At 42.2% G+C, this 16,369-nt stretch overlaps 1 protein-coding gene across 4 annotated transcripts in view; it reads left to right on the forward strand.

Moving 5' to 3' along the window:
- LOC139556432 (disheveled-associated activator of morphogenesis 1-like) overlaps positions 1 to 16,369 on the forward strand; it is a 122,363-nt gene that overhangs the window by 85,523 nt on the left and 20,471 nt on the right. For 3 of the 4 annotated variants that reach the window (XM_071370375.1, XM_071370376.1, XM_071370377.1), the window contains exons 4-17: positions 5,184 to 5,255; positions 6,884 to 6,978; positions 8,212 to 8,545; positions 9,119 to 9,229; positions 9,389 to 9,492; positions 9,600 to 9,666; positions 9,758 to 9,875; positions 10,449 to 10,587; positions 10,996 to 11,054; positions 11,791 to 11,978; positions 12,258 to 12,554; positions 13,253 to 13,360; positions 14,639 to 14,668; positions 15,233 to 15,333. In XM_071370375.1, coding sequence (XP_071226476.1) covers positions 5,184 to 5,255; positions 6,884 to 6,978; positions 8,212 to 8,545; positions 9,119 to 9,229; positions 9,389 to 9,492; positions 9,600 to 9,666; positions 9,758 to 9,875; positions 10,449 to 10,587; positions 10,996 to 11,054; positions 11,791 to 11,978; positions 12,258 to 12,554; positions 13,253 to 13,360; positions 14,639 to 14,668; positions 15,233 to 15,333 — 1,823 coding nt within the window. The remainder of the gene's footprint in view (positions 1 to 5,183; positions 5,256 to 6,883; positions 6,979 to 8,211; positions 8,546 to 9,118; positions 9,230 to 9,388; positions 9,493 to 9,599; positions 9,667 to 9,757; positions 9,876 to 10,448; positions 10,588 to 10,995; positions 11,055 to 11,790; positions 11,979 to 12,257; positions 12,555 to 13,252; positions 13,361 to 14,638; positions 14,669 to 15,232; positions 15,334 to 16,369) is intronic. The other variant, XM_071370378.1, reaches the window with a different exon arrangement.

Here is a 16,369-nt window from a genome sequence, read left to right on the forward strand (position 1 = left end):
TGTTGGGCAATTAGGCCTGGCTCGCAGTCGGCGTTCCAATTCATCCCGTAGGTGTTTGATGGGGTTGAGGTCAGGGCTTTGCAGGCCAGTCAAGTTCTTCCACACTGATGTCGGCAAAACATTTCTGTATGGACCTTGCTTTGTGCTCGGGGGCATTGACATGCTAAACAGAAAGGGCCTTCCCCAAACTGTTGCCATGAAGTTGGAAGCACAGAATCATCTAGAATGTCATTGTATGCTGTAGCATTAATATTTCCCTTCACTGGAAATAAGAGGCCTAGCTCGAACCATGAAAAGCAGTTCCAGACCATTATTCCTCCTCCACCAAACTTTACAGTTGTCACTAAGGTTTGGAAACTCCCGACGAACAGTTATTGTGCTGGCGTTGCTTCCAGAGGCAGTTTGGAACTCCGTAGTTAGTGTTGCAACCGAGGACAGACTATTGTTAGGTGCTACGCACTTCAGCACTCGGTGGTCCCATTCTGTAAGCTTGGGTGTCCACTTACATTTGTATATATAGTGTATGTAAATCTTTGTAATCCCATGCTGGTCAACATGACCTTGAAGGGAGGTTGAGGGCTGCTGGCCACCTATGTGTTTTTCCATCTTAAGGTCAGTGCTGGAGGTGCCGGATAGAGACAGCAGTTTTTAACCAGATTTCCAATAAAATTCCAATAAAATAATTTTAAAAAGCAGACCGCTTAGAGTTCACTCAAAGTTAACAATGAACTGCACAAGATCAAATCTGTCTCGACTAATGCAATATGTAGCACATTATGTATGGAGAAAACAACAATGTTGGCCAATGTTGGATTTGAGGTTGGTTTGTTTTTTTATTGTTTTTATTTAATTAAAAAGAATATATATATAAGCACGGTTTTTGATTTCTGATTCTCTGAGCAATTGTATTTGTATAAAATAATATAATTTTCCAAATGTTTTGAGCTCAGTATTAGTATAATTTATTGTATACAGTCATTTTGGCCCATCTTTATCAAGGGTGCCAATCATTTTGGAGGTGACTGTAGGTTGTACGCCATTTGGTCTGCCTACTTGTAGTCCCAAAACTGAAATAGAGCAGAGACTCAAAGTAGGACAATGCAGATAAGGGGGCCTAGTTTATCTTCAACTCGTCTCTGAGAACTGTGGCCCAGAACACAGAGGGAGACAACCAAACCTTTATGTCCGTAGATTGTTCCTGGCTACATACGAAAGCACAAGCTTGATTAAAACCTTGGGAGATTAGTGAACGAATGTTCAAGTTGTGCATTGGGGACATTGCTCGAATTTGGCAGGCTACATCTGCCTTGCAGGACTGAAGTCCATTAATTACAGTGGGCTCCAAAAGTATTGGGACAGTGGCTGTTGTCATTTTGGCTCTGTACTCCAGCACTTTGGATTTCAAATGATACACTTACTATGAGGTTAAAGTGCAGACTATCAGCCTTAATTTGAAGGTATTTTCGGGTGAACTTAAAGTACTTTTTGTACATAGTTCCCCCCATTTTAGGGGACCAAAAGTATTGGGACAAATTCACTTGTGTATTAAAGTAGTCAAAAGTTCTGTATTTGGTTCCATATTCCTAGTATGCTATGATTACATCGAGCTTGTTACTAGCACGCAATGATTACATCATGCTTGGGACTCTACAAACTTGCATTGGCTGTCTGTAGAGTCCCAGGCATGATGTAATCATCGCGTGCTAAGAATATGGGACAATGCCAAAATTACTAAACTTTTGACTACTTTAATATACATAAGTGAATTTGTTCCAATACTTTTGGTTCCCTAAAATGGGGGAACTATGTACTAAAAGTGATGTAATTTCTAAACGGTTCACACTATATGAATAAAAATACCATAAAATTAAAGGACAAATCCACGGAGAGGCCACTAATTCCTTTGTTCTCAGTGTTATTTAAAACTGTAAATTAATCATTTTTGTGAATAAATATTTAATTTTGGTGTTTATAAAAAGGTTGGTAGCAACATGGAAAATCGTAGTTGAAATCTGATGCACCTCAAGTCGACTGCAAAATCCGCAATGGGCTGGCTAGCTAGCTAGCAAACGTGGCTACAAACAATAGTAACAAAGCTAGTTAACTGTAAAATCGTCTAAACAAACTGCACTATAAATGTAGGAGTCTACAATCTCTCCATGTTCAACCTGCAGATCGATGTGCCTCAGAGTGGAGTCTAACATTCGCAAAGGCAGATATACTTTTGAGGAGATGGGAAACGTTGCCTACGTTAATGGGCTGCGTGGTGCATTCTGGTCGATTCTGGGACAAGACGTGAATGGGAGTTTATTGGACGCTATCTCAAAAACCCAACATTAGCATGAATTTTGTGAACAAATGTACAACATTACAAATCTTTTCTGAGGTGTGAGATAATTAACTTGCTATCTGTAGCATCGTATAGCTTTGGAATCGTGACATTACGTACTTTCGAGGAAAATAGGCACATTTCTCGACACAAACGCAGCAAAAAAAGAAACGTCCCTTTTTCAGGACCCTGTCTTTTAAAGATAATTCGTAAAAATCCAAATAACTTCACAGATCTTCATTGTAAAGGGTTTAAACACTGTTTCCCATGCTTGTTCAATGAACCATAAACAATTAATGAACATACACCTGTGGAATGGTCGTTAAGACAGCTACAGCTTACAGACGGTAGGCAAGGTCACAGTTATGAAAACTTAGGACACTAAAGAGGCCTTTCTACTGACTCTGAAAAACACCAAAAGAAAGATGCCCAGGGTCCCTGCTCATCTGTGTGAACGTGCCTTAGGCATGCTGCAGGGAGGCATGAGGACTGCAGATGTGGCCAGGGCAATAAATTGCAATGTCCGTACTGTGAGATGCCTAAGACAGCGCTACAGGGAGACAGGACGGACAGCTGATCATCCTCGCAGTGGCAGACCACTTGTAACAAGTGCTCTTCACTGACGAGTCGCGGTTTTGTCTCACCAGGGGTGATGGTCGGATTCTCGTTTATCGTCGAAGGAATGAGCGTTACACCGATGCCTGTACTCTGGAGCGGGATCGAGGTGGAGGGTCCGTCATGGTCTGAGGCGGTGTGTCACAGCATCATCGGACTGAGCCTGTTGTCATTGCAGGCAATCTCAACGCTGTGCGTTACAGGGAAGACATCCTCCTCATGTGGTACTCTTCCTGCAGACTCATTCTGACATGACCCTCCAGCATGCCACCAGCCATACTGCTCGTTCTGTGCGTGATTTCCTGCAAGACAGGAATGTCAGTGTTTTGCCATGGCCAGCGAAGAGCCCGGATCTCAATCCCATTGAGCACATCTGGGACCTGTTGGATCGGAGGGTGAGGGCTAGGGACATTCCCCCAGAAATGTCTGGGAACTTGCAGGTGCCTTGGTGGAAGAGTGGGTTAACATCTCACAGCAAGGACTTGCAAATCTGGTGCAGTCCATGAGGAGGAGATGAACTGCAGTACTTACTGCAGCTGGTGGCCACACCAGATACTGACTGTTACTTTTGATGTTGACCCCCCTTTGTTCAGGGACACATTATTCAATTTCTGTTAGTCACATGTCTGTGGAACTTGTTCAGTTTGTCTCAGTTGTTGAATCTTGATAGATTCATACAAATATTTACACATGTTATGTTTGCTGAAAGTAAACGCAGTTGACAGTGAGAGAACATCATTTTTTTTGCTGAGTTTACATTGACTTTGAGAAGGGATTGCGTAACTATTAGCCTAGCAACAACGTGAACGCGATTGGCCAATAGTTTGCTTAGTGGGGCAATATACATTCCTTTGTTCATTGTACAAAAGAGGCAGACAAATAGGAGAAATGTGCTAGGCCTTTCATTAAATTACACATTTCTCGAGGTAAGAATATCACAAAAATATGATCAATGGCTCATTTGAGAGAAGACATCCTCCTGAGTTATGACATTGGCCAGTATTGAAATCTGACATATATGATAGACGTTTTTGTGATCTAAAAGCCGTATTCCTATGAACTCCCAGCGTAGTAAGAGCGATTTAGCACGGTGCTACGTAATACAGGACGGATTTATCACTGTCCGAACGCCAATAACTCGGATACACATAAACTTGAAATGACCCAGGGAATCGATAGAACATCACTCAGAGATGCATAAAAACATAGCATTCAAAATGGGTGAACCTTTCCTTTAAGGCTGACAATCTGCACTTTCACCTCAGTCATTGTATCATTTCAAATCCAAAGTGCTGGAGTACAGAGCCTAAACAACAACAAGCCCACTGTAATTAATGGACTTCAGTCCTGCAAGGCAGATGTAGCCTGCCAAATTCGAGCAATGTCCCCAATGCACAACTTGAACATTCGTTCACAATTCTCCCAAGGTTTTCATCAAGCTTGTGCTTTTGTATGTAGCCAGGCAGAATCTATGGCCATGAAGGTTTGTTTTCTTCCTCTGTGTTCTGGGCCACAGTTCTCAGTAACGAGTTGATGATAAACTAGGCCCCCTTATCTGCACTGTCCTACTTTGAGTCTCTGCTCTGTTTCTGTTTGGACTATTCATATATCCACTATACTAGATCTACTCTGTTTCTTGTGTCAAGTTGTGTGCGTGTGTTTGCGCTCATATTTTTTGTGTTTATGTTGTGTGTTTTTGTGTCTGTGCACAGATGCCTGTTTAGGTCCATGTGAATTGTGTGTAAATTAGGTAATTTACTCTCAGGGCCCTGAATGGGGTTGACAAATCTGTTGTTGAAATGCTACATTTGTTTCTGTTTTCAAGAGGAAGTCCCTGTCGTGATGGCTGCAATGGCATGTGAAATGTGTTATTCCCATGGTTCTCATTCAGAGAATATCATTCCCACATTGTGTTATGAGCATTTTATTCCAACTATACAATTCCCACTAATTTCATGCTTTACGTTACTTTCATCATTCTACCTACCCTGTTATTGTTGAGGATGTTCTCAGCTTAAGTAGGCCACATGATTTATTGGAGTCATGATGATTAAAAACAATATGCTTTCATTACTGTGTTTTATTCTCAACAATGGTGGAAACTCAGTCCAGCCAATGCTTACACCAATCATTTGAGATTGTACAAGTGCACCCTTCTGGAAAATGGTGGAGAATTTGGACACAGCCCTAGTGGAAGACTCTAACTGACCAAACACATACTATCTTCTCCTCTTTTTAGGAACAAGAGGAGAACAAAGGTGCAACCAGCTGGCCAGAGTATTACATTGACCAGCTCAATTCCATGGCTGCCGTAAGTAATGACTCCTTGTCATTCTTTACTCTAGGTCTCTTGACTATGATTTTGTATCAATCTCTGTCATTGACACTTCCAAAGTGAGTGTAGAGTCTTAAACAGATCTGGAAGAGACTTGACTGTCAAATATAAACATTTAACTGTATCATTTACATGCTTGATATCAGTGATCCTAAAACCTGATATGCCGTATGCAGGTTTATGTCCCAGCTTAGTGGCATCACACCTGATTCAACTGATCTACTGAGCTGGGACTAAAGCGTTGAATACACTGCGACGATGAATGGCTAAAAGCTGCTGGTGGCCGTCCTATTTGCTGTCGCTGCGGTGTGTTATAGGGACCACTTGGTTGCACTCAGCCGTCCATGGTTCTGGTGTGTGTTTCCTATAAAGGTTTCAGTACTGCGGCTCTCCAAGAGCAGGATGGAGGATCACTGTGTCTATATCAACTTTTGCACTGAATTGAGATGATCCTTGATTGAAGCCTGATCAGGTGATGAAGGATGTGCAGTAACTTAAATGATTCCTAAATTCTCAATAAAAGAGATTGTGCTGTACTCTAACCTCAAAACAATGTACGAACCAAATGCAAACAGTTATAATTACATCGGTAATCTGTAGCTCCTCTCAGATCAATCCTAAATCAGATTAACACTGCATTCATGTTAGATTAAAATGTAATCGCAGAAGACCGCAATTGTCAGCATTTTAACTCATTTTAACTCAACAGCATTAATGTTTTTGGTAATGATATTGCAGTTTTGGCAGGTGAAAGAGGTTCTGGGTAAGTTCCAAAGAAAGACAGGCAATATCTAGCACAGACATGCCTCAGGCCTAGACACATCCAGCCGACTCAACTATCTAGAATGGTTCCTTTTGTTTTCAAACAGCCGAGCAAAAACCTGGCACAAATTCGAGACCTTTCTCCTTTATCTGAATGGCACGTTCTCCACTACACTTCATTTATAATAAAAGCCACTGAACACAGAAATTGCTGGCACATGCTGGGATGCTTGTTATCGGATCCAAACACGGAGTCCCTTTCAGGTGCTTGTTCCCCAGCTGTTCCATACGCTTGATAAGCAGCATAGGTTTTTAGCTGCACGTGCAAAAAGCGTAAAGACATTTAAGCAATTTGGTAAAGCAAAATATTACTTTCCAGTCAGAAATTGTATCTTTTAAAGCCACAGTCTGTAAGATTTCCAGTAATTAAATACATGAATTGTACACATTGAATATGACTTACAGTACAAATACCTTACATAGTATTTGTACATAGTATTTTATACCTTAGTACAACTTTACTACCTTTTTATGAAACCAAATAACGAAAGACCTATTACTTAATGTTTTACTTAATGTTTTTGTTGTATTTATGTATGAATCGAATCATGCTTAAACAGTAATGTTTCTCTCATAGAATGTCATACATTGAGCACTACAGATTATACTGTATCTTGCAAATATCATGGGATGCATTTGCTCTATTGTCTCTGTTTCTTTTGGTACTATTCACAGTTAGTGTGGCTTGAAAATACAGCACCTGGCTCAAGGAGTAGTCTAACAAATTCACGGCATTTGACTTGTTCAAACAGCTTTGGTAACGCTATATTTATGTTGCACAGAGGAAGACACTCCTTGCCCTGGAGAAGGAAGATGAGGAGGAGAGGAACAAAACGATAGAGAGCCTGAAGACTGCTTTGCGGACGCAACCCATGAGGTGCCCTGGCTCTCAAACTTCCATACACTTCACTGTACAGTGCATACACTCGCTAAAGAAACTCATTTAAATAGACTTATATACACACACACCCTCTTAAAAATTGACCTTTAGCTACCATACATAGAATAAACACAGGAGGGAACAGGATTGTTTTCTGAAATGAATTTCATTATACAAACGCTTACAGACATACTATGTCATACACACACACACACACACACACACACCCTTCCCTCTATTTCCATGCACTCTTCCTTCATTTTTTTGGTACTCTCATAGAATATACTCATAGCACACCAGAGCTTTGAATTACAATAACTGAAATAACAGAGCCCTACAGGGAGTAATTGCCATTGGAGTTACAGACCTATAGAAGTGTATCTGCAGACCAGAATGAACAACAACGGCCCAGTAATTCATCACTGTACTGTAGATGGCTAGGATGGAACACCACTCTTGGATATTGTCACATGTCATAAATGATATGGTCCTTCTGCTGCGCTAGTTACAGTACCAATGCTATGTGGAGCAGTTATGTAACTGCTCTTAATAAAAGTCGGCTTTATTATTCTAACGCTTCAGGCAGTCCTTCCCAGAACACCTAATCTTTCATTCAAATCACCTATTATGTCGTTAATCATACTTACTGCTTTGGGGCAGTAACCTGGGTAGCGTTCATTGCAACGTAAAATGTTTTGAAATGGAAAATGAATATGAGTGTTTCTTATTGGCCAAGTCCAGGTAGACCCCTCCCTGTTTGTCTGTTTCTTCTGTTTGGTACCTAATGAACATGACCCAGATTGATCTGCTGATTGAACATATGATGTCCCTCTGGCTGCATTGTGTGTAGCATGTTTTTTTGTCTCTTTCACATTAGTGTGTGTTGCACCGTTTAATGACCCCGTGCGACCTGAAGATCAGGTGTCAGACTTTCACCCCCAGTGGTTATGGTGGCACTTGGTCACTTACTGGCCTTTTATTTCTTCAGGCCTTTGTTTTTTAACAACTTTGATAACACACTCACAGAGGTTGACCATTTTCTCAGCATGTTAGACCTAATTACTATTTTGGGTATTTCCAGTGCGTAGGATTATAGTCTTTATACCCTATTTCAAGTGGAAGTAATGACAATTACTACATGAGATCACATAGACTAGCCTCTTTCCTCCAACTGGCAACTGGCACTTGCACTTTTAACTTGATATCCCGTTTCCACTTGACCTTCCTCAGGTTTGTGACTAGGTTCATTGACCTAGATGGCCTGACCTGTATCCTCAACTTCCTGAAGACCATGGACTATGAGACGACCGAGTCGCAGATCCACACCTCGCTCATCGGCTGCATCAAGGCCCTGATGAACAACTCCCAGGGGCGCGCCCACGTGCTCTCGCACTCGGAAAGCATCAACATCATCGCCCAGAGTTTGGCCACCGAGAACGTCAAGACCAAGGTGGCGGTGCTGGAGATCATGGGCGCTGTGTGCCTTGTGCCTGGCGGGCATCGGAAGATCCTGGAGGCCATGCTGCACTACCAGCGCTTCGCCTGTGAGAGGACACGCTTCCAGGTGGGTAAGGGGAGGGTTATGAATTAATATTTTCGTCACCGTTAGCAGCCTATCCACTTAATTTTATTGAATAAAGATTCAGTACCATTTAATATTGTAACATTTTGACTTTTGGCTGGGTTATATACACTGAGTATACAAAACATCCAGCTGAAAGCTATGATACCTTATTGATGTACACTTCAATCAGTGTAGATGAAGGGGAGGTGACAGGTTAAAGCAGTATCTTTAAGCCTGGGGACAATTGAGACATGGATTGTGTATGTGTGCCATTCAGACGGTGAATGGGCAAGACGAAAGATTGAAGTGCCTTTGAACGGGGTATGGTAGTCGGTGTCAGGTGCACCGGTTTGTGTCAAGAACTGCAACGCTGCTGGGTTTTTCACACTCAAAAGTTTCCCTAGTGTATCAAGAATGGTCCTCCACCCAAATGACAACCAACCAACTTCTAAAGTGGTTTGCCTCCAATGGTTTGTGCAACTTTGTGTCTGCAATATAAATTGTCTCTACAATATGATTGCTCTCTGAACAACGAGCCATATCTGTGGTCATCTCCTCTCCTTCACCACCCAGACCCTGCTGAACGATCTGGACCGGAGTACTGGTCGGTACCGGGATGAGGTCAACCTGAAGACAGCCATCATGTCCTTTATCAATGCTGTCCTCAGCCAAGGCGCCGGAGAGGTAAAATTAGCCGTCAACCAATGCATCGCTTGTCTCCTAACTCCACACTTGCACCATACTTCAATTTGATTTTCTCTTCAATCGAACTTGTGCTGTACCTCAATCTGACTTAACTTTATTGACACCTACTTTTGATCCTCCATCTTGTTATGTTCCCAGGCCAGTTTAGAGTTCCGCATCCACCTCCGTTACGAGTTCCTGATGCTAGGAATTCAGCCAGTCATTGACAAACTTCGCTCCCATGACAACTCCACATTAGACAGGTGAGTTGGAGCCCAGTTCCTGTTAACCTGAATTGTGACACAAGTCCCTTTTTTCTCCTGATCTCTGACCATGCATGCCCCTATTCATTTTACTTAATCTCCCCCAGGCATTTGGATTACTTTGAAATGCTGCGCAATGAGGACGAGCTAACTATGTCGCGACGTTTTGAGTCGGTAAGTAAAAACTTCTTGTTTCATTCCTGAATTCCATCGTCGTTTGTGCTTGATAAGGACTGTGACTTGTCAACGTGTTCTCTTTTCCCAGGTGCACATAGACACTAAAAGTGCTTCCCAGGTATTTGACCTCATCCGGAAGAAGATGAACCACACTGACGCATACCCTCACTTTATCTCCGTCCTGCACCACTGTCTCCTCATGCCTCGTAAGTGCTCCCTGCCGCATTCCTGACCTGCTGCTAACGTTGAACCCGGTCTGTAAGAATTTAGCGCTGTGACTTTGGTAGTTGCCCAGAATATTGTGTTTCCCTATTCCAGTCAGTGGAGGCTTCTGAGGTGAGGATGCCTCATAATAATGGCTGGAATGGAGCAAATGGAATGGCATCAAACACATGGAAACCATATGTTTGATGTATTTGCTACCATTCCACGTGTTCTGCTCCGGCCATTACCAAGAGCCCGTCCTCCCCAATTAAGGTGCCAGCCAACCTCTCATGATTCCAGTAGAGCTGACCTGCTGTCTTCCTCCTGCTAGCTGTGCGTGTGGGGTTGCACGCGTGTGAGTGTGCATGTGTCTGTGCACTTTGAATACATTTTTATCTGTATGAGGATCTGTCAGCAAACCAAGACGGCATCTTGCTCTCTAGCCACACTCTGTATAAATCAATTGTGGAAACCTCTTTCTGTCCTTAGCTAAATATCTACTTATGCAGAGAGGCCTCTTCTACTCGACAACATCTCTGTATCGGCTGTATTTGATGATCTCACTGTCCCCCCAGATAAAAGGAGTGGGAACACGGTGCAGTATTGGCTGCTGCTGGACCGCATCGTCCAGCAGATGGTCCTGCAGAACGACAAAGGCCACGACCCCGACGTCACGCCCCTTGAGAACTTCAATGTTAAGAACGTGGTGCGGATGTGAGTTCTCTCCATGTAACCCCTTAAGATGACGAGGGAGAGAGGGAGCACGTCATGCTTGAGCGCAACTGACTGAGATGAGCTGGGATGATATACGCCTAGGAAAGACATGAAAATTCATAACTGTCAAATGAAATAATTTCCAAACTGACCCTCCAATCAATACTTCAATACTGTAGGGAACCTCAGTCTCTTGGAGGCTTCTTAGAAAATCTATTTAAAATCTGTTAGTCTGCACTGCTTCAGTATGAAAACTGTATTTTAATTCCCATAATAGCAATGAGCTCAGCTCCATTTCCACAGGACTGATTGTTTGCATGTTGTCTTTCACATAAGTCAATGCATCAGTCATAGAATGCTCACATTGAGGACCCTCCGGTAACTTTGTTTGTGTGTCTCTCCTTACAGGCTGGTCAATGAAAATGAGGTCAAGCAGTGGAAAGAGCAGGCGGAGAAAATGCGAAAAGGTCAGTTTCATGTTTTGAGTTGCTTCTTTTGAAACACTGCCCTTTGGCTCTATTGCACTTCTTTTTTTTTTTTTAAGACCACAAAGAAATTGACAGGATGTAATTTACACTTCACATGGAAGGGATTGACTACTTTCAGTATGTATAAATAATACAAATCGGCAGGGATGGTTTGTCAGAGGATGCCAATTAAATGGTACCGTTCTACACAGTTGTGAAGCTCTGAATGTGTTCATCTTAATGCCTGTAAGCGTTATGCTTATCAGGTGAATTGGACTGCTGTGGATATGAATATAGCTACTTGCTGGTCAGCCAACACAAGATTTGAACCTTTTATTGTGTATTCGTATCTCTTGTAGCTCACTATTGGATTAGTAGTCTTTGAGTCGCTCTGGATAAGAGCGTCTGCTAAATGACTTAAATGTAAATGTAAAATGTAAGAGTCCTCTACCTCACCAGTAGCACATTGATCCAGTCACTGCCTACTTTTGGCCCATATGTTACCCTGCCCCTGTTAGATCTATCAGAAATAACAGCCGACAACCATCTTCTGAGCCACCCTGTGGTCCCATGGGTTGATCGCAAACAAAGATTGTGATTTAACATTTCAACACGGTCAACTCAGGAAATTATTAGAAAATGATAGTAGAAAGGAACAGGTGATATCCAAATGTCCTAATTGAGTTGAACCGAACCTGTTCACACTCACAACATAACCTCCAACCCCATCGGGCAGAGCACCACGAGCTCCAGCAGAAGTTTGAGAAGAAGGAGCGCGAGTGTGATGCCAAGACCCAGGAGAAGGAGGACATGATGCAGACCCTCAACAAGATGAAGGAGAAGCTAGAGAAGGAGAGCACCGAGCACAAGGCGGTCAAGCAGCAAGTGGCAGACCTCTCTCTCCAGCTCCACGACCTCAGCTCTGTACGTCACCCTTCAACTCCTTCAGACTTATACAAAAGAATGGCACCAAATATGCCTTAATGTAGATTCATTATGTTTCATCAAGATTCATTTACTGTTATTAGATTTACAGTACATTATAGAAGGCACCTAAAGTAAATTACTGCATGGGTCTCTGATGCAACCAATGTTACGACATACAATTGAAAGAGAACGATAAGCTAAGGATTGAAATACGATTCATTAAGATAAGTGATGGTGCATTGTCTTTATCTGTGTATTTTCCCCCAACATTTCCAGAGACCAATCGCCAGTGTCCCAGGCGGTCCCCCCTTCATCCCTGGCCCCCCTGGTGGGCCTCTCCCTCCCCCCCCTCCCCCAGGAGGCATGATGCTCCCTCCCCCACCACCCCCAGGGGGTATGATGCCCCCTCCACCACCCCCACCTCCTGGTGGTCCCCCGCCTCCTTTTGGACGTCCACCCGTGGGAGGGATACCTCCTCCCCCTGGGGCACCCCTGGGGTCCACCCTCAAGAAGAAGAACATCCCCCAGCCGTCCAACCCACTCAAATCTTTCAACTGGGCCAAGCTGGCTGAGGTGAGAGTGCATGGGTTTGAACAGGGTCATGTTCATTAGAGATCCAACAGAAGTCAACGGACTGAAACAGGGAGCGACTACCTAGACTTGTCCAATAAGGAACACTCATTTTTGTTCCCTTGCAAAATGTTTTAAAACAGTTTCTGTTGCGTGCCCTAAAGAATATGACCCTGGTAATTCCCTACAGAGTCAATTTGACCTTCTCTTTGTCATCATTGATAGCGACAGGGAAATGTTAGTCTGTAAAACCTGCAGACAATTTTTTGATCCCTGAAAGTTTCGGTTTAGTTAGGGAGAATGTTACTTTTTCCCCAGTTATTGAAGTGCACTTAGAATGGGGAACCAGATAAACGTTCCCGTATGTTCTGGGAATATTCTTGTTAGCGTTTAAGCTGATTCTAGATTAGCTCCTATAAGTGATTATTCTTCTGTTGCAATCTTTGAATAACATACTCTTGTGTTAGGCCTTGGTGATTGAACTATGCCTGCTGGAGATTGCTTACAGAACATATTGAGGATACTGAAAGCCAGGGTTGGGGTCAATTCCATCTCAAATCAGTCATTTCAGGAGGTGAACTGAAATGTTCCTCTTTGCTTGGAATTTCAGTTTATTTCTTTGAATTGAAATGGAATTGACCCCAACCCTTCTGAAAGCACCACCTCAAATGTAAATACAATTCTCCCGCTCTCCATCCCAGAATAAGTTGGAGGGCACTGTATGGACAGAAGTGGACGACGGGAAGGTTTTCAAAATTCTCGACCTGGAGGACATTGAGAAGACCTTCTCGGCCTACCAGAGGCAACAGGTACTGTACTGCGGCCAAGTGTTCTCGCTGGTCCTGCTGATGAAGAGAACAGTTTTATAGAGCCCCCAACATGAATCCATCCTCCACCCTTGTTCTTCTTATTCCCTTCTCGTTAGAGATAAAGCACCAATACAAAACATGACTTCACTCATGCTGATTATTTGCCATCTCACAAATGTAGAGTAAAACCATATTGTTTGGCTAGTGTGCAGTTTACTGGCATTTGACACTACTAAATAACATAAAAGCCTTGCATGTATGAATAACAGAAATACAAAAGAGCACTGACTACTTAGCGTACACTGTCATAACCTTTTTATGATGCTAGAGTATCAATGTAAAATATCTTAAAGATCATCAGACACGTAAAGATTGAGTTTGGCCTTTAGTGCCTGCAGCTTAGTATTACCTAATACCACAACACTCTGATGTTTGTGGGATGATGCAAACAGATCACTATGGTGTCGTCAGGGGAAACAGAGGGACTTTTGTGTTAACAAACATTTGCAGACATTGTCCTTAACCCCTGACGAAATTGGACCCAGGGCTATTAAAAGCATCAGCTCATTAGCACATAAACCACAAACACAGGGAATAGCTCTTATCTCACTACTCAATGGCCCTCTGTATGGAATGCAAATCTGCTTGAATTATCGTTGATCATACTAATACAAGAGATTTAGTCACAATGTAGCCTAGGTTTTCATTCTGCGCTATTTAAATCAGGGGTGTCAAGTAATGAGGCCCAACATCTGATTTAATATGGCCTCCATGTGTGTCCCCATCGCTAGTTTCTTTGCATGTTTAAAAAAATTGATTTGAATTTAGTTTTTTTTTTTTAGATCTAAAAACATCAGTGAATTCATAGTTAAGGCTCTGTTGTAGATGAGGCCGCACTCACATTTGCCTTAACATTTTGACATCCCTGGTCTAAATGAACATTATGACAAACGTATCGCGCTCAACTGACTCCAATGTTACCACATTTGTTTTGCCTGTGACTCACGCTAACACCCGCACCTCATGATCAGCTCACACGCATGCACGCAAACACACATGTACATTTGGCAATTTCCCAGCCCCCAACCGACACCCATCTCTTATGGCCCATCAGCCTTTGCTTGCTATCGCCAGTCACACTCCCACTTCACTCATCACTGATGTCCTGTATGAGCTTGTTTCTATTTGTTTGTTTGTTTGTTTTGGCCTGGATTCACCCAACTGCGCTATCATTATAACGAGTGCCCACATCTTCCTTGCTTCTTGCCTGCGTTCTAGGACTTCTTTATGGTCAATAACAGCAAACAGGTGAGTTCACTCATTTCCACACCCAAAATGGTGTGGCACTTTTTTCATCCTCCTCTTCTATCATTTAGAACATTTTGCTTTCCTTATCTTATCCTCTTGACATCTTCATCCTCTTGAAAATATATTTATCTTCAGTAGACACATGAAGAAATAATTATAGCTTATGGTTTCCATAAATCAACAAGATCCTTTTGTACGTTGCAGTAGTTTAGGCTTAGAAACGGTTTTGTTTTTCTGTGAAGGAAATACCCTCTTATTTTAAAGTATGTAAAAATAAATCTTTAACAAATCCCATGAGAATGTCCATTCACTCTTAATGCGACTTGTCTTTTTTAAATGTAGTGTGTGTCTGTTACTGTGTGTTCGCACACGTAAGTGCCTGTGTCTGTATTCCTCCATGTATTTGCTTGTTTTTCTTGTCTGTCTTTTCGTAAGTTTGTGTCTTGTATTTGTGCGTTTGTCTTTCTTTACTTTTTCTGTATGTGTGTAATGTATTCCTGCTGTTGCTCCTAGTTAAGATACCTACCATTCTGAAATGCCTCTCCTCTGAACGACTCTCCACAGAAAGAGAGTGAGGATTCGGACTCCTTGAGCTCCAAGAAGGTCAAGGAGCTCTCGGTCATCGATGGCCGTCGAGCCCAGAACTGTAATATCCTCCTGTTGCGGTGAGTTTGTGAATATTAACAGTCAGAAACGGGGCCTTGCTATTGAGGTCATTTCCTGTTCTGATGAGAGTAAAATATTAGCACTGCAATGTCATATGCTGTTGATGGGAAATACTTTTTGTCTAATTATGATTTGATCCTGATGTCAGTGAGTAGGCTTTCTTCTTTGCGTCATTCTTCTCTTTCAATGCAGGCTCCAGTGAATCATGGGACTTTATCTCATAATCAAAACATTCTCTCTTTCTTTACACAAGGCTAATCTTGAAAATCCGGAACTAAACTATTGCGTAATTGCGTCAGATGGTCGATTAGGTATGAGGGAATATGTATGAGAGAAGATACTAATGAGACTAGCGAAGTCTCCACCCTCCGAAATGGAAACTCTCAGCCAAAGCCCCTTTTGATGAATGTTCGCTTTACAGAGAAAGTTTCAAGCTTTACAATTTTATTTCCTTAAAAACATGCTACAATATGGCAGCATATTGATGATTACATCATCACTAATGTGTGGTTAGTTCGCAGATTGTTTTGCCCCAATGTAATGTGTAGGAGTCATGCTTGTGCTACTGCAAAATCCTAAATTGCAACAGATAAAATTAGCCTAGAAAATATATGTAATTTGTTTTTGTTTTTTTCAAATCGCTGTGTTTTTTAAATTTCAGTTCAGAGACGTAGGCTACATCATGTCAGTCAAATTGGTTGAGGGTTCAGAAGAAGGTGCGTAAAGAGAGAAGTGGGAGGGTGAGCAGAAGAAACTTAAAAATAAAAAATGTGTGCGGCAGACAGAAATTCAAGGTGATAATGCTTCATGTATGTCATTGTTTTTAAAATATATTGACAGTAGATGTTACTTGGAGACAAATTCCTGGCTCTCAAAACTTGACTGAAACAACATGAAACAGCTCTCCGTTAGCAGAGCTACTGTGATTTCTCAATAATTGAATGTGGTCTGGTATCATTAGTAAGCCACACATATTCACACAGAGGGGAACTTTTCATTTAATCAAGACCAATCTGACTCGAAACGACCATGAAA

The sequence above is a fragment of the Salvelinus alpinus genome, chromosome 27 (genome assembly GCF_045679555.1).
Source record: "Salvelinus alpinus chromosome 27, SLU_Salpinus.1, whole genome shotgun sequence".
Taxonomy (NCBI): domain Eukaryota; kingdom Metazoa; phylum Chordata; class Actinopteri; order Salmoniformes; family Salmonidae; genus Salvelinus; species Salvelinus alpinus.